The 16,205-nt window shown below is 32.2% G+C and overlaps 1 protein-coding gene across 1 annotated transcript; it reads right to left on the reverse strand.

The window, feature by feature from the left end:
* Positions 1 to 2,439: 2,439 nt before the first annotated feature.
* On the reverse strand, positions 2,440 to 6,151 carry LOC112282478 (uncharacterized). The gene is made up of 3 exons (XM_090250255.1): positions 5,900 to 6,151; positions 4,584 to 4,815; positions 2,440 to 4,500 (listed from the first exon to the last, which is right to left on the reverse strand). The coding sequence occupies exons 2-3, from the start codon at positions 4,791 to 4,793 to the stop codon at positions 3,040 to 3,042; spliced, it is 1,671 nt and encodes a 556-aa protein (XP_090106381.1). The 5' UTR covers positions 4,794 to 4,815; positions 5,900 to 6,151; the 3' UTR covers positions 2,440 to 3,039.
* Positions 6,152 to 16,205: the final 10,054 nt, after the last annotated feature.

A 16,205-nucleotide genomic window follows, 5' to 3' on the forward strand; every position in this document is an offset into this window, starting at 1 on the left:
TGTACTTAAAAGGCTTTTATTGACTTAATTAGGCCATAATATAATTAAATTTAGATAGAATAGGTGTAAAATTAATATTATAATTTTTTTTGCAATAATAATTTAAGAATAGTAAAAAAATAATATTAAGTTTCAATTTATTTTTGATATTTTTTAATTGACTTTTAGTTGATTTTTTATATTTATAAACATTTATAAAATTATAACATATTTGTGAAGTTTTTATTATTATTTAATTGTGCAATTAAAAGGTATCAAACCACTTATATAATGAGATATGAGGTATTAGAAGCTAGTGTTTTAAGGTTAGTTAAGATTTCTAACATAACTAAAGATCTTCACATTAGATAAATTTAAAATATAAGATATCAAAAAAAAAAAAGATTATAATGAAACTCTATACTAAATTAGAGTAGAAGCTAAAAATTATATCAAATAACTTTATAGTATTTTAATAATAAGTTCTTATTATTCTATAGGATTTATTTGGAATTCTTAAAATTTAAAATAAAAGAATATTTAAATTTTAGAATTATTAAAAGATCTAGACTATTGAAGGATTTTTTTATGCACTTAATATTAAAGATTTGAAGATATCTAAAAAATATAGAATTTTTTGTTTTACAAAATAAGACTTTGCATGATAATATAGTATTTTATATGTTTATTAGTTAGAAATTTGTAGATTAAAGCATATTGAATCAATTCTATTCCTAAGATATACTTTAGATGCTAATACAATTGAATATATTTTTTAAATAGGCATATCTTTTTATTTTATTTATTTCAATTAAAATGTATTAAATAAAGGCTTTATATAATAAGATAGATAATTTATATTACTTAATGCTTAATTATATTGATTGACTTACTACTAATAATTTTATTTTTATTTTTATTTAATATTACTTTGGTCATTTTTTTATTATATATTCATTTAAAAAAATAAATTTATTTATAAAAATTTAAATTACACAACTTTTGTAAATAAAAAATTCTTGGATTTAATAGCAATGGTTTGTCTTATATACTTGTAGTAATTATTACAATTTATTACTATACATGCATTTTTATAGTATTCTAATAGTAACTTACTTTTTTATCTAAAATCTTTTTAAAATATGAATTTTTTTTCTATTTAAGATACTTATATTCTAACATCTATTACTTTAAGTCTTTTAGCAATTCTTGTAGCATTGATTTATGTATTTTATGTTTTTTTGATTATATTTTTAAAATTAAATTTGATATTTTGATTACTCAATTTTTTTAATTATAATAAAAAAGTTGAATCTTTGACAATTGCATCTTGATCAATTATGCTTAGTTTTTCTTTGGTTTTTCTCTTTAAAGAAATTTTGCTTATAGCAAGAAAATTATGTGTTATAATTTTCATATAAAATATTTATCCTTAAAATACCAATTTTAATACTTTTTATTTTATTTTTTAGTGTTGAAATAATCTTCTATCTCCTTAAGCACATTTATATTTTTTATTCTTTTAACTCTTTAATTATGAATTTTTCATGCTTCAATTTTTTTAAGTACTATGATTTAAATAAATACTATGCTAGAAATTACTATATTGATTGTAAGCAATTTAATCTAGGATTTTAAATTTATTCTTATCTTGCCTTACCACGACTATAACATTGTTTGTTATTAATTTACATATTAACCTAAATTTGTCTAAGTAGTCCTTAAAATAATCAGGTCAAGATTAGACCTTGTTTCATTGATGTAATTGCAAATGAATCAAAATTTGGTATGTATTTTTTCTTATTGTACAAATCCCCATTTCAAAGATATTACAAGTTAGTAATCAAAGTTTTCCAACTACTTTCTGTATTTTTTTCTTTTTATGGAAAAAAAAAATCTGTGCTTGAGGTCAAATTATGTGTTATTTTTCTTTGTAGTAGGAGAATCCATTGTTCAGAGAAATTTCAAAATGACAATTCACTTCATGGAAATAAATTTTTTGCTGTACCGAGTCTTTGTTTTAAGGATAGCACACTATGCAAGCTATAGGCTTTTGTGTAAATCATGAATCTAGCTATATGCAGATATGCTTGAAAAGTTCAAAATATGAGCACAAAAAAGAGCAGTTTCTCAGTCTTCAACAGAATCAAGTTGAGGGTGGAGTCACAGTTTCCATTCCCCACTGAACCAAAGTTGAAACACATGAATCTCTGGTGACTCAACAGAGTTCCATGGAAGTAAATAAATAAATAAATAAAAATTTTAAAAAATTAAAAAAAGGCATCAGAACCAAGAACAGGTAACACAATTAGTAGCCAACCACAACTCTACCGACTTGCAGACCAGAGAACAGTATAGCGTAACACGAAGCTTTCCCTCAAAGAAACGATAAAGAAACCAAATACACACATCAGATTTGGCTTACACCGAAAACTTACCCAGAGTAGTGGCCGATGTGGATGATGCAGAAGTACCGAACTTATGTGTGGTGAAACCACTTTTCGCACAAGTGAAGATTTGAACATTATTGCGAACGGTCTACTCGCAAATAGGTAATGATCATCAAAAAGATTATCTGCTACTGGCCAACTCGAGAATCAATCAATCTCCTGTTTCCTGTTGGCAAAAGAGAGGCTAAAACTGAGTTATGGACCTTCTACTCTGGCAACGTGCGGAAAACCTCAACTCCGCACTGGAGGGGAAAAACACAAATGGAAGGCCATGGGTACCGCTGCTCTGAAATCTTCTGGTAACTGCTCACTCGTTCAAACACTGCAAAGACCTATCTTTTGACGCTTGATAACTCCGTCCACTTCCACAGCTGTGAGAAGAGAGAACTTCCAGTAATTACAATTGGCTTCTAAGGGTGACGACAGAAGAAGCAATCTGATCTAAACCCCGAAACTACGATTAGCGAATGTTGTGGACAAAAGTTACATAACGCGATACTGAGGAAACCTTGCCACAGCATGATATTAACATTATCGAAAAGAAAAAATCTTTCTACACAAGCCTGAAACTTAATCAGGCACAGCATGATAACCTGGACTACCCTTTAATTTACTCATCCGCCACCTTCTCTTTCGACTTTTTCTCCTTGGCCTCAGGGTCTTTTTCCTTCTTTTCCTTTTTCTCTTTCTTCTCCGTGCCATCCTTTTCATCTGCAGCCTTGTCCTTCTTCTCCTTCTTTTCCTTCTTCTCTCCTCCTTCCTCGGCCCCTTCCTTGTCCTTCTTCTCCTTCTTTTCCTTCTTCTCTCCTCCTTCCTCGGCCCCTTCCTTGTCCTTCTTCTCCTTCTTTTCCTTCTTCTCTCCTCCTTCCTCGGCCCCTTCCTTGTCCTTCTTCTCCTTCTTTTCCTTCTTCTCTCCTCCTTCCTCGGCCCCTTCCTTGTCCTTCTTCTCCTTCTTTTCCTTCTTCTCTCCTCCTTCCTCGGCCCCTTCCTTGTCCTTCTTCTTATCCTTCTTCTCCTTCTTTTCCCCTCCTTCCTCAGCCCCCTCCTTGTCCTTCTTCTTATCCTTCTCCTTCTTCTCTCCTCCTTCTTCTTCACCGTCCTTATCTTTCTTCTTCTTATCCGTCTTCTCCTTCTTCTCTCCTCCTTCTTCACCGTCCTTATCTTTCTTCTTCTTATCCGTCTTCTCCTTCTTCTCTCCTCCTTCTTCCCCTTCCTTATCTTTCTTCTTCTTATCCGTCTTCTCCTTCTTCTCTCCTCCTTCTTCACCGTCCTTGTCTTTCTTCTTCTTGTCCTTCTTCTCCTTCTTCTCTCCTCCTGCTTCGTCACCCTCTTTGTCCTTTTTCTTCTTCTCCTTCTTCTCCTTCTTCTCTCCTCCTCCTTCACCGTCCTTGTCTTTCTTCTTCTTATCCTTCTTCTCCTTCGTCTCTCCTCCTTCCACTGTCAACTCCTTGTCTTTCTTCTCTCCTTCTTCCTCACCCTCTTTGTCTTTCTTCTTCTTATCCTTCTTTTCCTTCTTCTCTCCTCCTTCTTCACCTTCCTTATCCTTCTTCTTCTTGTCCTTCTTTTCCTTCTTCTCTCCTCCTTCTTCGTCACCCTCCTTGTCCTTTTTCTTCTTCTCTTTCTTCTCCTTCTTCTCTCCTCCTTCTTCTTCACTCTCTTTGTCTTTCTTCTTTTTATCCTTCTTCTCCTTCTTCTCTCCTCCTTCTTCACCTTCTTTATCCTTCTTCTTCTTGTCCTTCTTTTCCTTCTTCTCTCCTCCTTCTTCACCTTCCTTGTCCTTTTTCTTCTTCTCTTTCTTTTCCTTTTTCTCTCCTCCCTCCTCAGTCACATCCTTGTCCTTTTTCTTTTCCTTCTTTTCCTTCTTCTCTCCTCCTTCCTCATCCTTTTTTTTCTCTTTCTTTTCCTTCTTCTCTGCCCCTTCTTCACCACCTTCCTTGTCCTTTTTCTTCTCCTTTTCTTCGACGTGCTTCTCGCCCTCATCAATATGAATTTTCTTCATGCCTTCCTCCACATTGCTCAGAGTGTGGTGATGCTCTTCATGTTCAGGCGCTTTTTCCGATGTAACCTGATCCTGCATACACATTGACGCGAAAATTGATACTCTGATATCTGAAAATAATATGCACATGGAAAACGAGTTCAAGGTTCACAAACCTTCAAGTCTAAGTTCTTCACAGCCTCCGCTGTAGACTCTGCTTCAATTTTCGTAGAGGTTCCAGACTCCAATGCGGTGAACGAATTCTGGTTCGGCTCCACCATGTCCTCAAGCTTGGGTGGCTGGGGAGTCTTCACATCAGTGTCATCCAAATGTGCCACTTCAACGATCTTCGGTGGGAACTCTGCTCCAGATTTCTCAGTCGCCATCGACAGAATTCCTCGTAGATTTCTGCAAGCATGCACAGCATGAAAGATAAATATCCTATGCATAATAAGCACTGACTCCACCTTTGCAGGCCAGCGATCATGGCCAAAAAAATGTTCCCTCAAGAACCTCTGCTGACCCATTTCAGAAGTAACGTCACGCTACCAAATTTCTGAGAACTGGGCACATTGCAAAATGTGCTTATGGAAACCATCCCTGTCGTGGAATAGATCTACAGTGTAAGGCCATTTCTTGCGCCAAGTAATCAAAGAATTTACATTGTGAAAAATCAGCTCATAATTTGTCCACCGTTGACTAAAGACCCCGCAGTTTCTGACGCTAAGACCAAAATCAAGTACATGGATCGCTTGTTTCTACAGCAGCTAAGCTGAGATCTAGAAAATCCTAACATATCGTCTACCTGGTATCGCACCTCCAACAGGATTGCCTCCTAAGACAAAGAAAAGAGCTGCGCTCAACGAAAACGAACTTAACACTAAAATTTCATCGAGACACAGACGTACCAGTACGAACCCATTACCAATGGGTCCGAATCGTTGTCCACTAGGTCGCTAGACCGTCAACTAACGAATACAGACAAGCAAATCGAATGCGAGGAAGAAAGTGAACAAGAAAATAAGTAACAAATCATAAAAAAGACGCTCACGAATACCTCCAAAATCGCAAGCACGATTTCTAACGCTCGAGGAGCGCAAACCCAAACCCTGAAACTAGAGAAATCCCAGACCTAAACTTTCATGCACTACAACGTCAAAACTAACCCATGGCTAACCTCCCACGGGCACTGTCGGCGCGCGATCCAAAGCGAGGTAATAAACCATTAAACCCTCCGAACAGAAGGAACGCAACACCCTAAAACGACTGAGAAATCACCACCACCTCGCATCTCACCCCTTCGCACCCACGATCCACAGCCATTTCCAAACAACACAACACACACCTCCGACGCATTCTCACTCCACGCACCCAAACTCACACGCCTCTTCACAGGAAAAAAACCATTACCCACTACGAGCCCCCCACAAAACAAAAAAACAAAAAACAACCAAATCGTTACAACCCGATTCATCACACAAAAGCTACTGACCTGTTCAAAACGAGGGCGAAGGAATCAGCCCGTGCGCGAGGCTCCTCTGCAACACCCTCCAGTAGACGTGCAACGAATGCTTGATGGAAAGAGCTAGAAACTCCGTGAGGCCGATCGGACTGATATAACAAGCAAGAGATCGGTGCTTACAAACTAGATCTGCGCAAAAATGGGTTATAAGTAAGAGTAGCGGCGACCCACATCTGGATCGAGGCGAAGAATCGGTTGCGGCGATGCGACCGGGAAGGAGATAAGAACGCACAGTCGGGAGAAAACAATTGTTCACGCGGACTTCGGCTTCGCTGGCGCCGACGAGTTTCAAGCTTGTGCCTCGTTCGTTGTTCACCGCGTGGGCGCATCTCCGATAACCGTGTGCGGTAGATGCGCCGCCTAAGCCCGCTCCGAGCTGGATTGCGCAGCAATCCTTCATTCCGCGCTTCTGTGAGGTGGGTCTTTCCTTCCTGAAAGCTTCGGATTTTAGTTTAGAATTTTATTATCCATGCTTCTTTTCTTTTTTCTTTTTGTTTGGGTTGCTATGAGAAGGACCCCGAAGTTGTTGGCATCAGCTTCACTTCTCTGGTAACATGTTTCTTTGTATCTGGTTGTGATTTTTTTTTTTTTTTTTTTTTTTTTTTGTGTGTGTGTGTGTATGAGTGAGATTGCTTTTGAATGTGATTTGAGGGTTGCTAAGTAATTATTGGTGGTTTTTAATGGGGGATTGTTCTTCTTCCTCCCTCTGGTTTGCTTCAATCTTCGAAAGCCAAAAACCCGGTGGTCAAACACTTTCCAGAAAAATAAGAAAGAAGACTGTGATTTTTTTTAATGTTGTATGATATACATACATATGTATGTATGTATGTATGTAAAATGCATGTATAATAACATATAGCTATATGTAGAGTTATAAGCTTTTATTTTAGGTTATATCAATGTATTTTCTAATTAGGTCGATTTGGCTTTATTCGTTCTATACAATGTATAAAATAAAAAGTGAGAAATAAAAATCTGTATTACAATAATTCTTATAAGAACCAAAAAACTTTTTTAAAATATCACAACACAATAAAAAACTTTATCAATGATGTCAAGATTATACATTTTTCTCAGAAAAAGGTAATAATACACTTCATTAATAATAATAATAATCAATAATAATATTATTAATAATATATCTAATAATAATACTGTAAAATCAAGCTATACATCTATTTGGACTTTATAACATAATTTCAAGACATGTTTGTAGCGAGAAACAACAAATTTTATTTTTCATTACAGAAAAAATTTATTTTTAAATTTATTATTGTCTTCAACCTTTACTATTCAATACCAAGAGCTAGTAACATCTTACATAGAAAAAAGAAAAAAAGAAAAATCCCTGGAACCAATTTTCAGTATGTTTCATATAAAAAACCCATATTATATTGTGTAATTTTAATTTCGTGATAACACACTAAGATTTAGAACTAATATAACATAACTTGTTCCTCGTGCAAAACAAATGTATTTATTTATTTTTGATAATAACTTCATTTTCAAGGCATTTCTTTATTTTATTTTTTGGAACATCAATTTTTTCATAGACTAAAATTTAAAACTATGGTATTTAATCTACTTTTCTTTCTTTGATTTATAGACTTAGCATTCTGCTTATATATGTATGGGTACAAATAATGTAGATGATGGTTTTAGTGTGCAAAAATGGCTTTGAATTGTTATAAAAGATATTATTAAAAATATTATAAATAAATTGCATACATATTGTATCATAGATCAACGTTTTTACATACAGTTGAATTTTATCTTTATATTTTGAAACCTTATTGCTGGACATTTATCTTAAATTTTAAGTATATAGGCCCTTACATTGAAAGCATTTGATTGTAATGGAAAGAAGTTTTAAACAACTTACAATGCATTAAAATATATATATATATATATATATATATATATATATGTTAAAATGTTATTCCCATCTGAATATTTTGTTAATCACTTTTTCATTGGAATCTTATTTGCACTAACATTAATTGTTGATTTCTCATCGTGATTCCTGCATGTAATAAGACTTCCTTAATTTGGTGGATGGACTTTAAAATATACATATATATATATATATATATATATATATTTAATGCATTGTAGGGTTTAGGGTTAAAATATATATATATATATTTATGGTTCGTGAAAATTAATTCTTGATTGAGCATTAAATGGTTTTTTTATTACCAATCTTTGACAAAACATCACATGATAAAAATAACCTCAATAATTCTTTCCAACACAATCGAACCGTTCAAAATCCACCCACAAGAATGAAACAAACTTTTCGAAAGAAACAAAAACTGTATCCACGCGGAGAATTTTATTTTGAGGGCGTTTGATAATGAAAAAACGTCGTCGGTGCAAGGATCCAGCTAAACACGTATTCACACCTGAGTTTAAATCGAGATCTTTGCCGTCCTTATCCGGCGGAGATTCTAATCCATGGTCGTATTGGCCCTGGGGGAGGTGCCAAGTCAGCTTCCAGCGCGGTCGGTTGATTGCCACTTGGACTCATAACTATGGCAGGACTTTTTGCAGCGCGGGAGGATGACCTGGTCCTTACCCTATATCCCCTCTGAGATCCAGATCTCGTGAAAGTGGCTTGGGAATACGGGATCCCACACGTTTGCTTCGGGAACGGATCTAAAAATAACAAGTTCCCCTCGCCCACATGGAATCAGTGAGAAGACTTGTTCCACTGTGGCATTGACTGTGGAAAGTGAACAGAGAATGGGTGAAGCTGGACCAGGTTTGCGGACGCGGACACTAATGGGAACGAAACGTGCATTCATCCAATTGGATGTGATGTTGTTTCTATCCCAAAACACAGCTACCTTCGACCTATGAACTCATGGTGTTTGTGGACGTAAAGGATTTGGTACAATTTAACAATATATCAATGGTTATTGTAGTAATTATTTTCGTCAGAAGGACTTGTAGTTTTATTTGGAATACATATAGAATACCTTGTATTGATATCAGTGCACTTTGACATGGATAAGATCATATGTATTTTTCATGATGACATTGTTGTAACATTGAATGTTGGCATAACTTTGTTGGTATGCCAACTGCCAACCTCAAGGACTTATAACTCAGGTTATTACCTCACACAGATTGCACCCTTGCAAGTAAGGCTCTAACATCAGAAACTCACCTTATTAATTGTTTGTAACTAATATGTTTGGTATATTTCTATTTCATTTAGAGCAACAAGCTTGAATTACCCTCAAACTTTCTTACTTAGCATAGGCAGACTGGTCTCTACTTGCTATCTCTTTCCACTTTTGTTTGATTTGGTCTTCTTCCAAACTTGTATTTCTTATTATTACTTCTCTTCTTAATCACTTTACGAGGTCTCTATCAATAAAGACGGAATCTCTTATTTCTTTTTAAATTCAACTTTGTTTGGACGTTGTTAATTACAACTAAATAAAATGGTGATGAACACAAATTGTAATGCATATGTCTTTTTTTGAGTTGACACAAAACAATTGGAGCTACTACATTGCCTTAAGACTACTACATATTAGTATAATATTAAACTTGTTAAAATTGAAGAGCTCATGTACCTTATCTCTTTTTGAAAACTTAGTCATTTAATACATTTCAATTGTCAAATATTGATACTCTCTAAAATATACTTGTCTTGGCACAATATTGTTACTTCATATCTTTGATGGCATAAATATGATGTCACTTCTTCCACCTTTGAAAGATATATAACTTCCATCTAAATCCTTGTCAAATAAATAAAGATTATTACACATAATACATTAAGTATAACAAACCAATAACAAAGTATATATTCTAAATCAAATATTAATATACAAAAAATACAATCTTTATGCCACTAAGTCTTGATTAATTTTTCTTTAGAAGGACTTGGATTACAAAAAAATCCGTTGACATCCAAATTATTAATATCTGCTTGATACATAATCTCAAAGTTGTATTTTTGAAGCAACAAAGTCTAACTTGCAAGCTTGCTAATAAGCTTGTGTGATTCCATAAGCCACTTTAAAGATTAATGGTGAGTTACGAATATAAATTATTAATCATATAAATAAGGTCCAAAGTGTTCAATGGTCCAAACTACTACCAAAGTTTCTTCTTTATAAGTTGAGTAATTAAACTTTGTATTATTATTACTTCTAAAAATAAATACAATGATATATTCTATTTTAATATCATCATTTTACATCAAGATTGCTCCTAGTTCTACTACATTTCAATCCATGTATAGTTGAAAAGGTCTAATGACACTCAAACATCAAAACATTTGAGCTAAGCTCAATTTTTGCTTTAACAAATATCAAATGTCAAATGTCAAATGCATGTTGTTGCTCATTAACTTAAGTCCATGGTTGATCCTTGCTTGTGGAAATAATTAAAGGCTTTGTAATTAGGCTTTGTAATTAATAAATCTTTAATAATAATTTATCAACCCTATAAATGTCTAAAGTTGTAAAACATCACTTAATGCTAGGATATTTTTACAAGCCATCAATCTTTGTTTGCTATATACCAAGATTTCTAGAGATAATCATGTAATCCAAGTATGATAATTGTTTATGAAAGAATATATACTTACTATAATGTAAGAAAAATCTCTATTATTGTAATTGCTCAAATACTACTTATAAGTGTTTAATATAATCTTATAGGCTATTATTAAAAATAATAACATCATCAATATAGCATTTAATAAATAACAAGTCATATAAAATCTAGTCCATCATCTATTGAAACTATGTTGGTGCATTTTTAAGACCAAATAAAAGAAACTTCTAGTGATAGAGCTAATATTTGTATCTTAATCAATTCTCCAAAATATTCTCTTTAATTGGTCTTCAATAAGTAATAATAATTGGTAATAATTAGATCTTAAATCTAAACTGCTAAATATTAAAAAAATTATATTGTATTAAATATTTTTTTGATATTATATTTAAATTTGATCTTATAATTAATTAAAGAATAATATATATATATCTGCTTCTATATCCAATTACCAAAAATATTCTTTTTTGAAGGCATGACTGTAGTACAAGCATATTTACTATTGAAATGCTCAATTAAATTTATAGCTAATAATTCTTAACAATAAGCCTAAATATCAGCTTTTTTTAAGGTATTTAGTTTGAAAGGTTGTCAAAAGATTGAATAATCATCTTCTAATTGAATGTGAATAAGTTTGCTTCTATAATCTTAAAGATCTTCAAGACTAAAGGTAAAACAATTACAACATGAATAAATAAATATCAATATTTTTAGTACTTTAATATTAGTAAGATATGGTTTTAATTCAAATGGCCAATCTATAAACTTTGTGATATCTTTTTTCACTAATGGATCACCATTATATGCAAGTACAACCTTTAATTGCTAATTTGTTGAAGAAATAAGTCCAATACCCTCAACATCCTAACTTGTACTTAAATGAGAGGCATGATGTCATGGACATTCACATTTAAACTAATAATTATTTATATGATTTAGATAATAGTAAGTAAAAGTAGATCAATTTCATAATATCTTCTATAAAAACTTTTTAGAAGCTTTATAGACACTGCTTTGACTTTATAGGTGTCCTTAATTGATTTTTTAGATTAGAAATATAATCAACAAGTTGGCCATGTATCACATGTATTGATAGCTTAAAGGACAAGCTAACTATGTGGCCCACATGTAAAAAACTTGCCTTCTAAGTTAAGGCATGTGTCTTACAAAGTCAACACATATTAGAGGTCCTATAGAGCATTGCTACATAGCTCTTAGTTAGAAAGTATCTATTTAGGCAAGAGTAAAGTCCTCTTCACTCTTGTCAACTCCTTTTTTGCTTCTAGTTTAGTTTCAAGAGTCTCAAGTTTTCTTGTCTTTTGGCAATAAGCCATTTTAGTTTCTTTTTAATATATGTACTTCTTTATTTCTATTTTGTCACTCTTTCTTTGATACAGATTCCATTGATTTATGCATCATCTTCTAATTCATATCTTTCATAGATTGACAAGATTATACTTACAATATCAAAGCTTTTTCTTTTCTTGATTAAAACTAGATTATTCTTTTTTCTTAATAAGACATAAGCATATTAGAAGTTGCGGATTACTTTCTTTTAAATTGATATTATTCTTAGTATTTTCTTTGTTTTCAAATCATTTTTTTTTACTTATCTTGAATAGTATTAGATATTTTTTTGAATGTTATTATGGTAGAGCTTGTTGAAATGAAGAGTACAATGGCACAAATGCAAGAGCAATTGAAGGAGTTGATGCTTATAATGCATTAGCTTAGCTTATCAGTACTAAGATCAATAAGAATGGTAAGAAGTGAGGATATTGAGATGATTAGAGTTGCCTTAATATTTGCACCAAATCATGTCCTTCCATCTATGGTAGAACATCTTTCAAGTACTAGAGTGGCAAGAATAGTCCTGCCTGAGAAGTTTGACAATACAAGATCCAAATTTTGAGGATTTATTAATCAAGTTCAACTTGTGATTGAACTTCAACCTCAAAGCTATCCAACTCCAAGATCACAAGTTAAATTCATTGGTACTCTTCTTTCAAGTTCAGCACTATCATAGTTTTTATCTTTTTTTGAATGACGAGATCCAATATTGGATATTGTGGAGGTATTTTTTATAAAATTTTGATCCATATATGGAAAACATGATGCAACTTGTGTTGCAACCAACAAGATCTATATTTTATGATAAGAAAATCGATCTGTAATATTATATGCTTCACAATTTTGACAACTTGCAACTAATATCAAGTGGGATGATGTTGCACTTATTAGCAAATTTTTCTATGGATTACAATATGAAGTAAAGAAATTGATGCTCAACTTACCTAATCCTTAAACATTAAGTCAAGAAATTGACTTTACTATATAGTATAAAAATTAACTTTTTGAATTTTGATCTAAGAGTTATATAAGTGGGCCTCAACGTTACTACAATTTGATGGCAATACCAACATCTCCTCAACACATACATTCAAAAGCAGTGGATATACAAATTGATATGGTACGTTTTAAACCTCTTAATAAGCAAAAAAAGACTCATCACTATCAAGAAGGATTGTACTTATATTGTGGAGAACCTAAATACACTACTCAACATTATCCAAAGAAGCAAAAAAACTACAAAATGAGGAAAACAATTGTCAAAAAAGACAATGTGTCAAAAAAATAAATTTGTCCAGTTACAATAAGGACCATGCAGCTAGAATCTTGTATAATTTCTAGCAAAGGTCCTATCCTCTCCTCAAAACCCTGTCCTTGTTCTATAATAGATGTACATTTATGATCTAACAATTGTAAAGCCTCTACCTTAATAGATTCAAGAGCCTTAGCTTGTTTCTTAAACATTTTTATATTGCGTGGTTTTTTATCTGGGAATACATTGAGTACCTAGTTGTAGAGAGTTTAGTTTTAACTTATTGGCCAAGCTCCAATAAGTTATTTAACCTTAAAAATAAAAGACAAATAAATACTATAATATCAAAAAGATATAATATCAAAAAGATATTGCATTAATAAATCTTTTTATATTTAAGAAAGTTTGTACATAAGGCTTTCTAAAATATCTAAAAATTTTCTAACATTCTTGGCTATACCAAATCATAGCTAATTATTTGTTCATAGATTAGGTTTTCAATAACTTCAAGAGAAATCTACAATCTCCTCTCAAAATCTCATCTTTATACAAAAATTCAACCATAGCTCTATATATCCATCTTCAATATATATATATATATATATATATATAAAGTCTTGGCTTCCAAAATACTCCTTTATTTTTTATAAAATACTCAAGTTATAATAAAATCTCTTCAAAATATAATATTCTAGCAAATGATTTCTTCTTTCCAAACTTTAGAAATTCATATCACTTGATCCAATTGTTTAGATTTTGCCAAATTTATAAATATTATAGAATTCATCTTTAAGCTTTATCTTATAAAAATTCAACTGTAAATTCACTACCAATCGTCTCGCATCTTAAAAAACCTAGCATATGCTCTGAAACCCTAATTCATAAGTACTTAAGTACTATTTTCTTCATATCTTGCAAATCCAAAATCCAAATGTTACAAAACTTATATATAAAGTTTAGTAACATAAAAATACACATTTTTGAAAATTCTTAGCCAAAATCTCGTCAAATTGCACAAGATATAGCTCAAAACACAACTACTAGTAATTCGGATCACTTACAACTCCTTAGATTTCAAATGCTGACTTCAACTTCCAATAATTCTTTCATTCCAGCTTAGAATTCATCAAGCAATATGTGCAAAGTATAGTCAAGAAAGTGCTCTCTTTATATGTACCTTATATCCAAAAGAGTGATAGTATGTACAAAATCAACACCTTAACTTTGAGTGCCCATATCTCTTTCATATAAACTCCAAATGACTCAAAATTTGTACCAAAACCATAGCCAAAAACCTAGACTTGCTGATCGTAGCCTCCAAAGCTCAAATGCCTCTAAAAATTTAACCCTAATCTTTAATATGGCCTCAGGTAGCCTCCTCAAAGCCCATTGGTCATGATTTTTGACCAATGGAAATGGAGATTTTCATCATCCATCTCCATTCATCTATATGGATATCTTAAATTCTCTTTTTGCTAGCAAAATCCCTCTCCAACTCTTTTTTTTATAAGATTTACTTAATATATGCTCTAAACACCAAATTAAAGAACCAAAATAAGACTTTAAGGGTCACCAATGTCTAATAATGGTGACTCTAAATATTTAAAGTTATTATCAATAAAATCAATCTCAAAAGCCACTATTAAAAGAAAATAAAGTTACACAAATTCTAATAGTAATTCTTTTAAACAACCTCCTTTTAAAGTAGTAATTTAACCACATTCTACAACCAACTAAAATCCAGTAACATAGCTCTCATCATGTTGCTAAGTAAATTATATATTAAATACATAATCACATTATTTTCACATGGTAGCCAAACTACAATATCACAATGTAGAATTTGTTAAAAGTCATAAAATACCATTAGTAAAAAAAACTAAAATTATTCATGTAGAAGTCATAGATGGTTGTCCGTTGGCTTTTCGAGATGTTATTCATGAAATACTTCTTATAGATGTAGCAATAAATGGTCATAGTAGTTATATAATCTTTATTATAATTAGATCTCCTTCTAATCTAGTCGTTTTGAAATCATCATGGTTGGAAAAGTATAATCTTTGCATAGATTTGATTTCTTACACTCTTGACTTCTCTAAAAATATAATTAAGAGAGAAATTAATCCAGTAGAAAGTCATAAGTCTAACATAATAAAACTTATATTTGTAGGTGTAAGAACTTTTTTGCCTACTGCAAAAGAAGGATCACTTTGTGTTATTTACGCCACAATTATTTGTAATAATGCAAAGACTTCAAATAATATTCCAAGCCAATATCAAGAGTTTTAAGATATATTCAAGAAGAAGAATACAAATATTCTTCCAGAACATCATTCCTATGACTGCTCAATTGACCTTTAAAAAAAAGTACAATTGCCATTTGGACCAATCTATAATTTATCACAAAATGAATTAGCTAAATTCAAGGAATATATGTCAAGGACAAAGACTCGATGAGGGAAAACATACACAAAAAGGCTATCTCGATATAATAAGTCAAAATATAAATAAGTAAGTATATTAAAAGAAAACTGGAATCGCTATTGCCACAAGACAAGAAACTAAAGACTCTTGAACCTGGACTAGGAGCAAGAAAGGAGTTGACAAGAGTGAAGAGAGCTTCACTCTTGCCTCTATATATACTATCTAATTAGAAGCCACGTGGCGATATTCTATAAGACCTCCAATATGTGTTGACTTTCTAGGCCACATGTCTTTGCTTGCAAGGCAAGTTTTCTATGAGTGGACTACGTAGTTAGCTTGTCCTTCAAGCTACCAACATGTGTGGCACATGGCTAACTTGTTGACCAAGTTTCTAACCTAAAGTCAACTATGGACTCCTATAAGGTCAAAGCAGCGTCTATGAAGCTTCTAAGAAGCTTCTCTAGAAGATATTGCATGATTAACCTACTTTTATCTACTTTTACATACTTTTATCGACTCTTGTAGGTAATTATATGTATATCCGTGACATTACCCCCCCTTCTAGGGACGAGTTCCACGAGGAGCGGTGATTATATGTTGAGAAAGTCTAATATGGGGCGAATAATATTTGCTACATACTCTGATCTCTGTTCTCTTCGAAGGTAGTTGATG

Source organism: Physcomitrium patens, chromosome 5 (assembly GCF_059467195.1).
Source record: "Physcomitrium patens ecotype Gransden chromosome 5, ASM5946719v1, whole genome shotgun sequence".
NCBI classification, from domain to species: domain Eukaryota; kingdom Viridiplantae; phylum Streptophyta; class Bryopsida; order Funariales; family Funariaceae; genus Physcomitrium; species Physcomitrium patens.

Coding starts and splice junctions, on each gene's coding strand:
- LOC112282478 (XM_090250255.1), bottom strand. CDS start 4,793: ATGGCGACTGAGAAATCTGGAGCAGAGTTCCCACCGAAGATCGTTGAA. Junction 4,501..4,583: donor TGAAGAACTTAGACTTGAAG/GTTTGTGAACCT, acceptor ATGTGTATGCAG/GATCAGGTTACATCGGAAAA.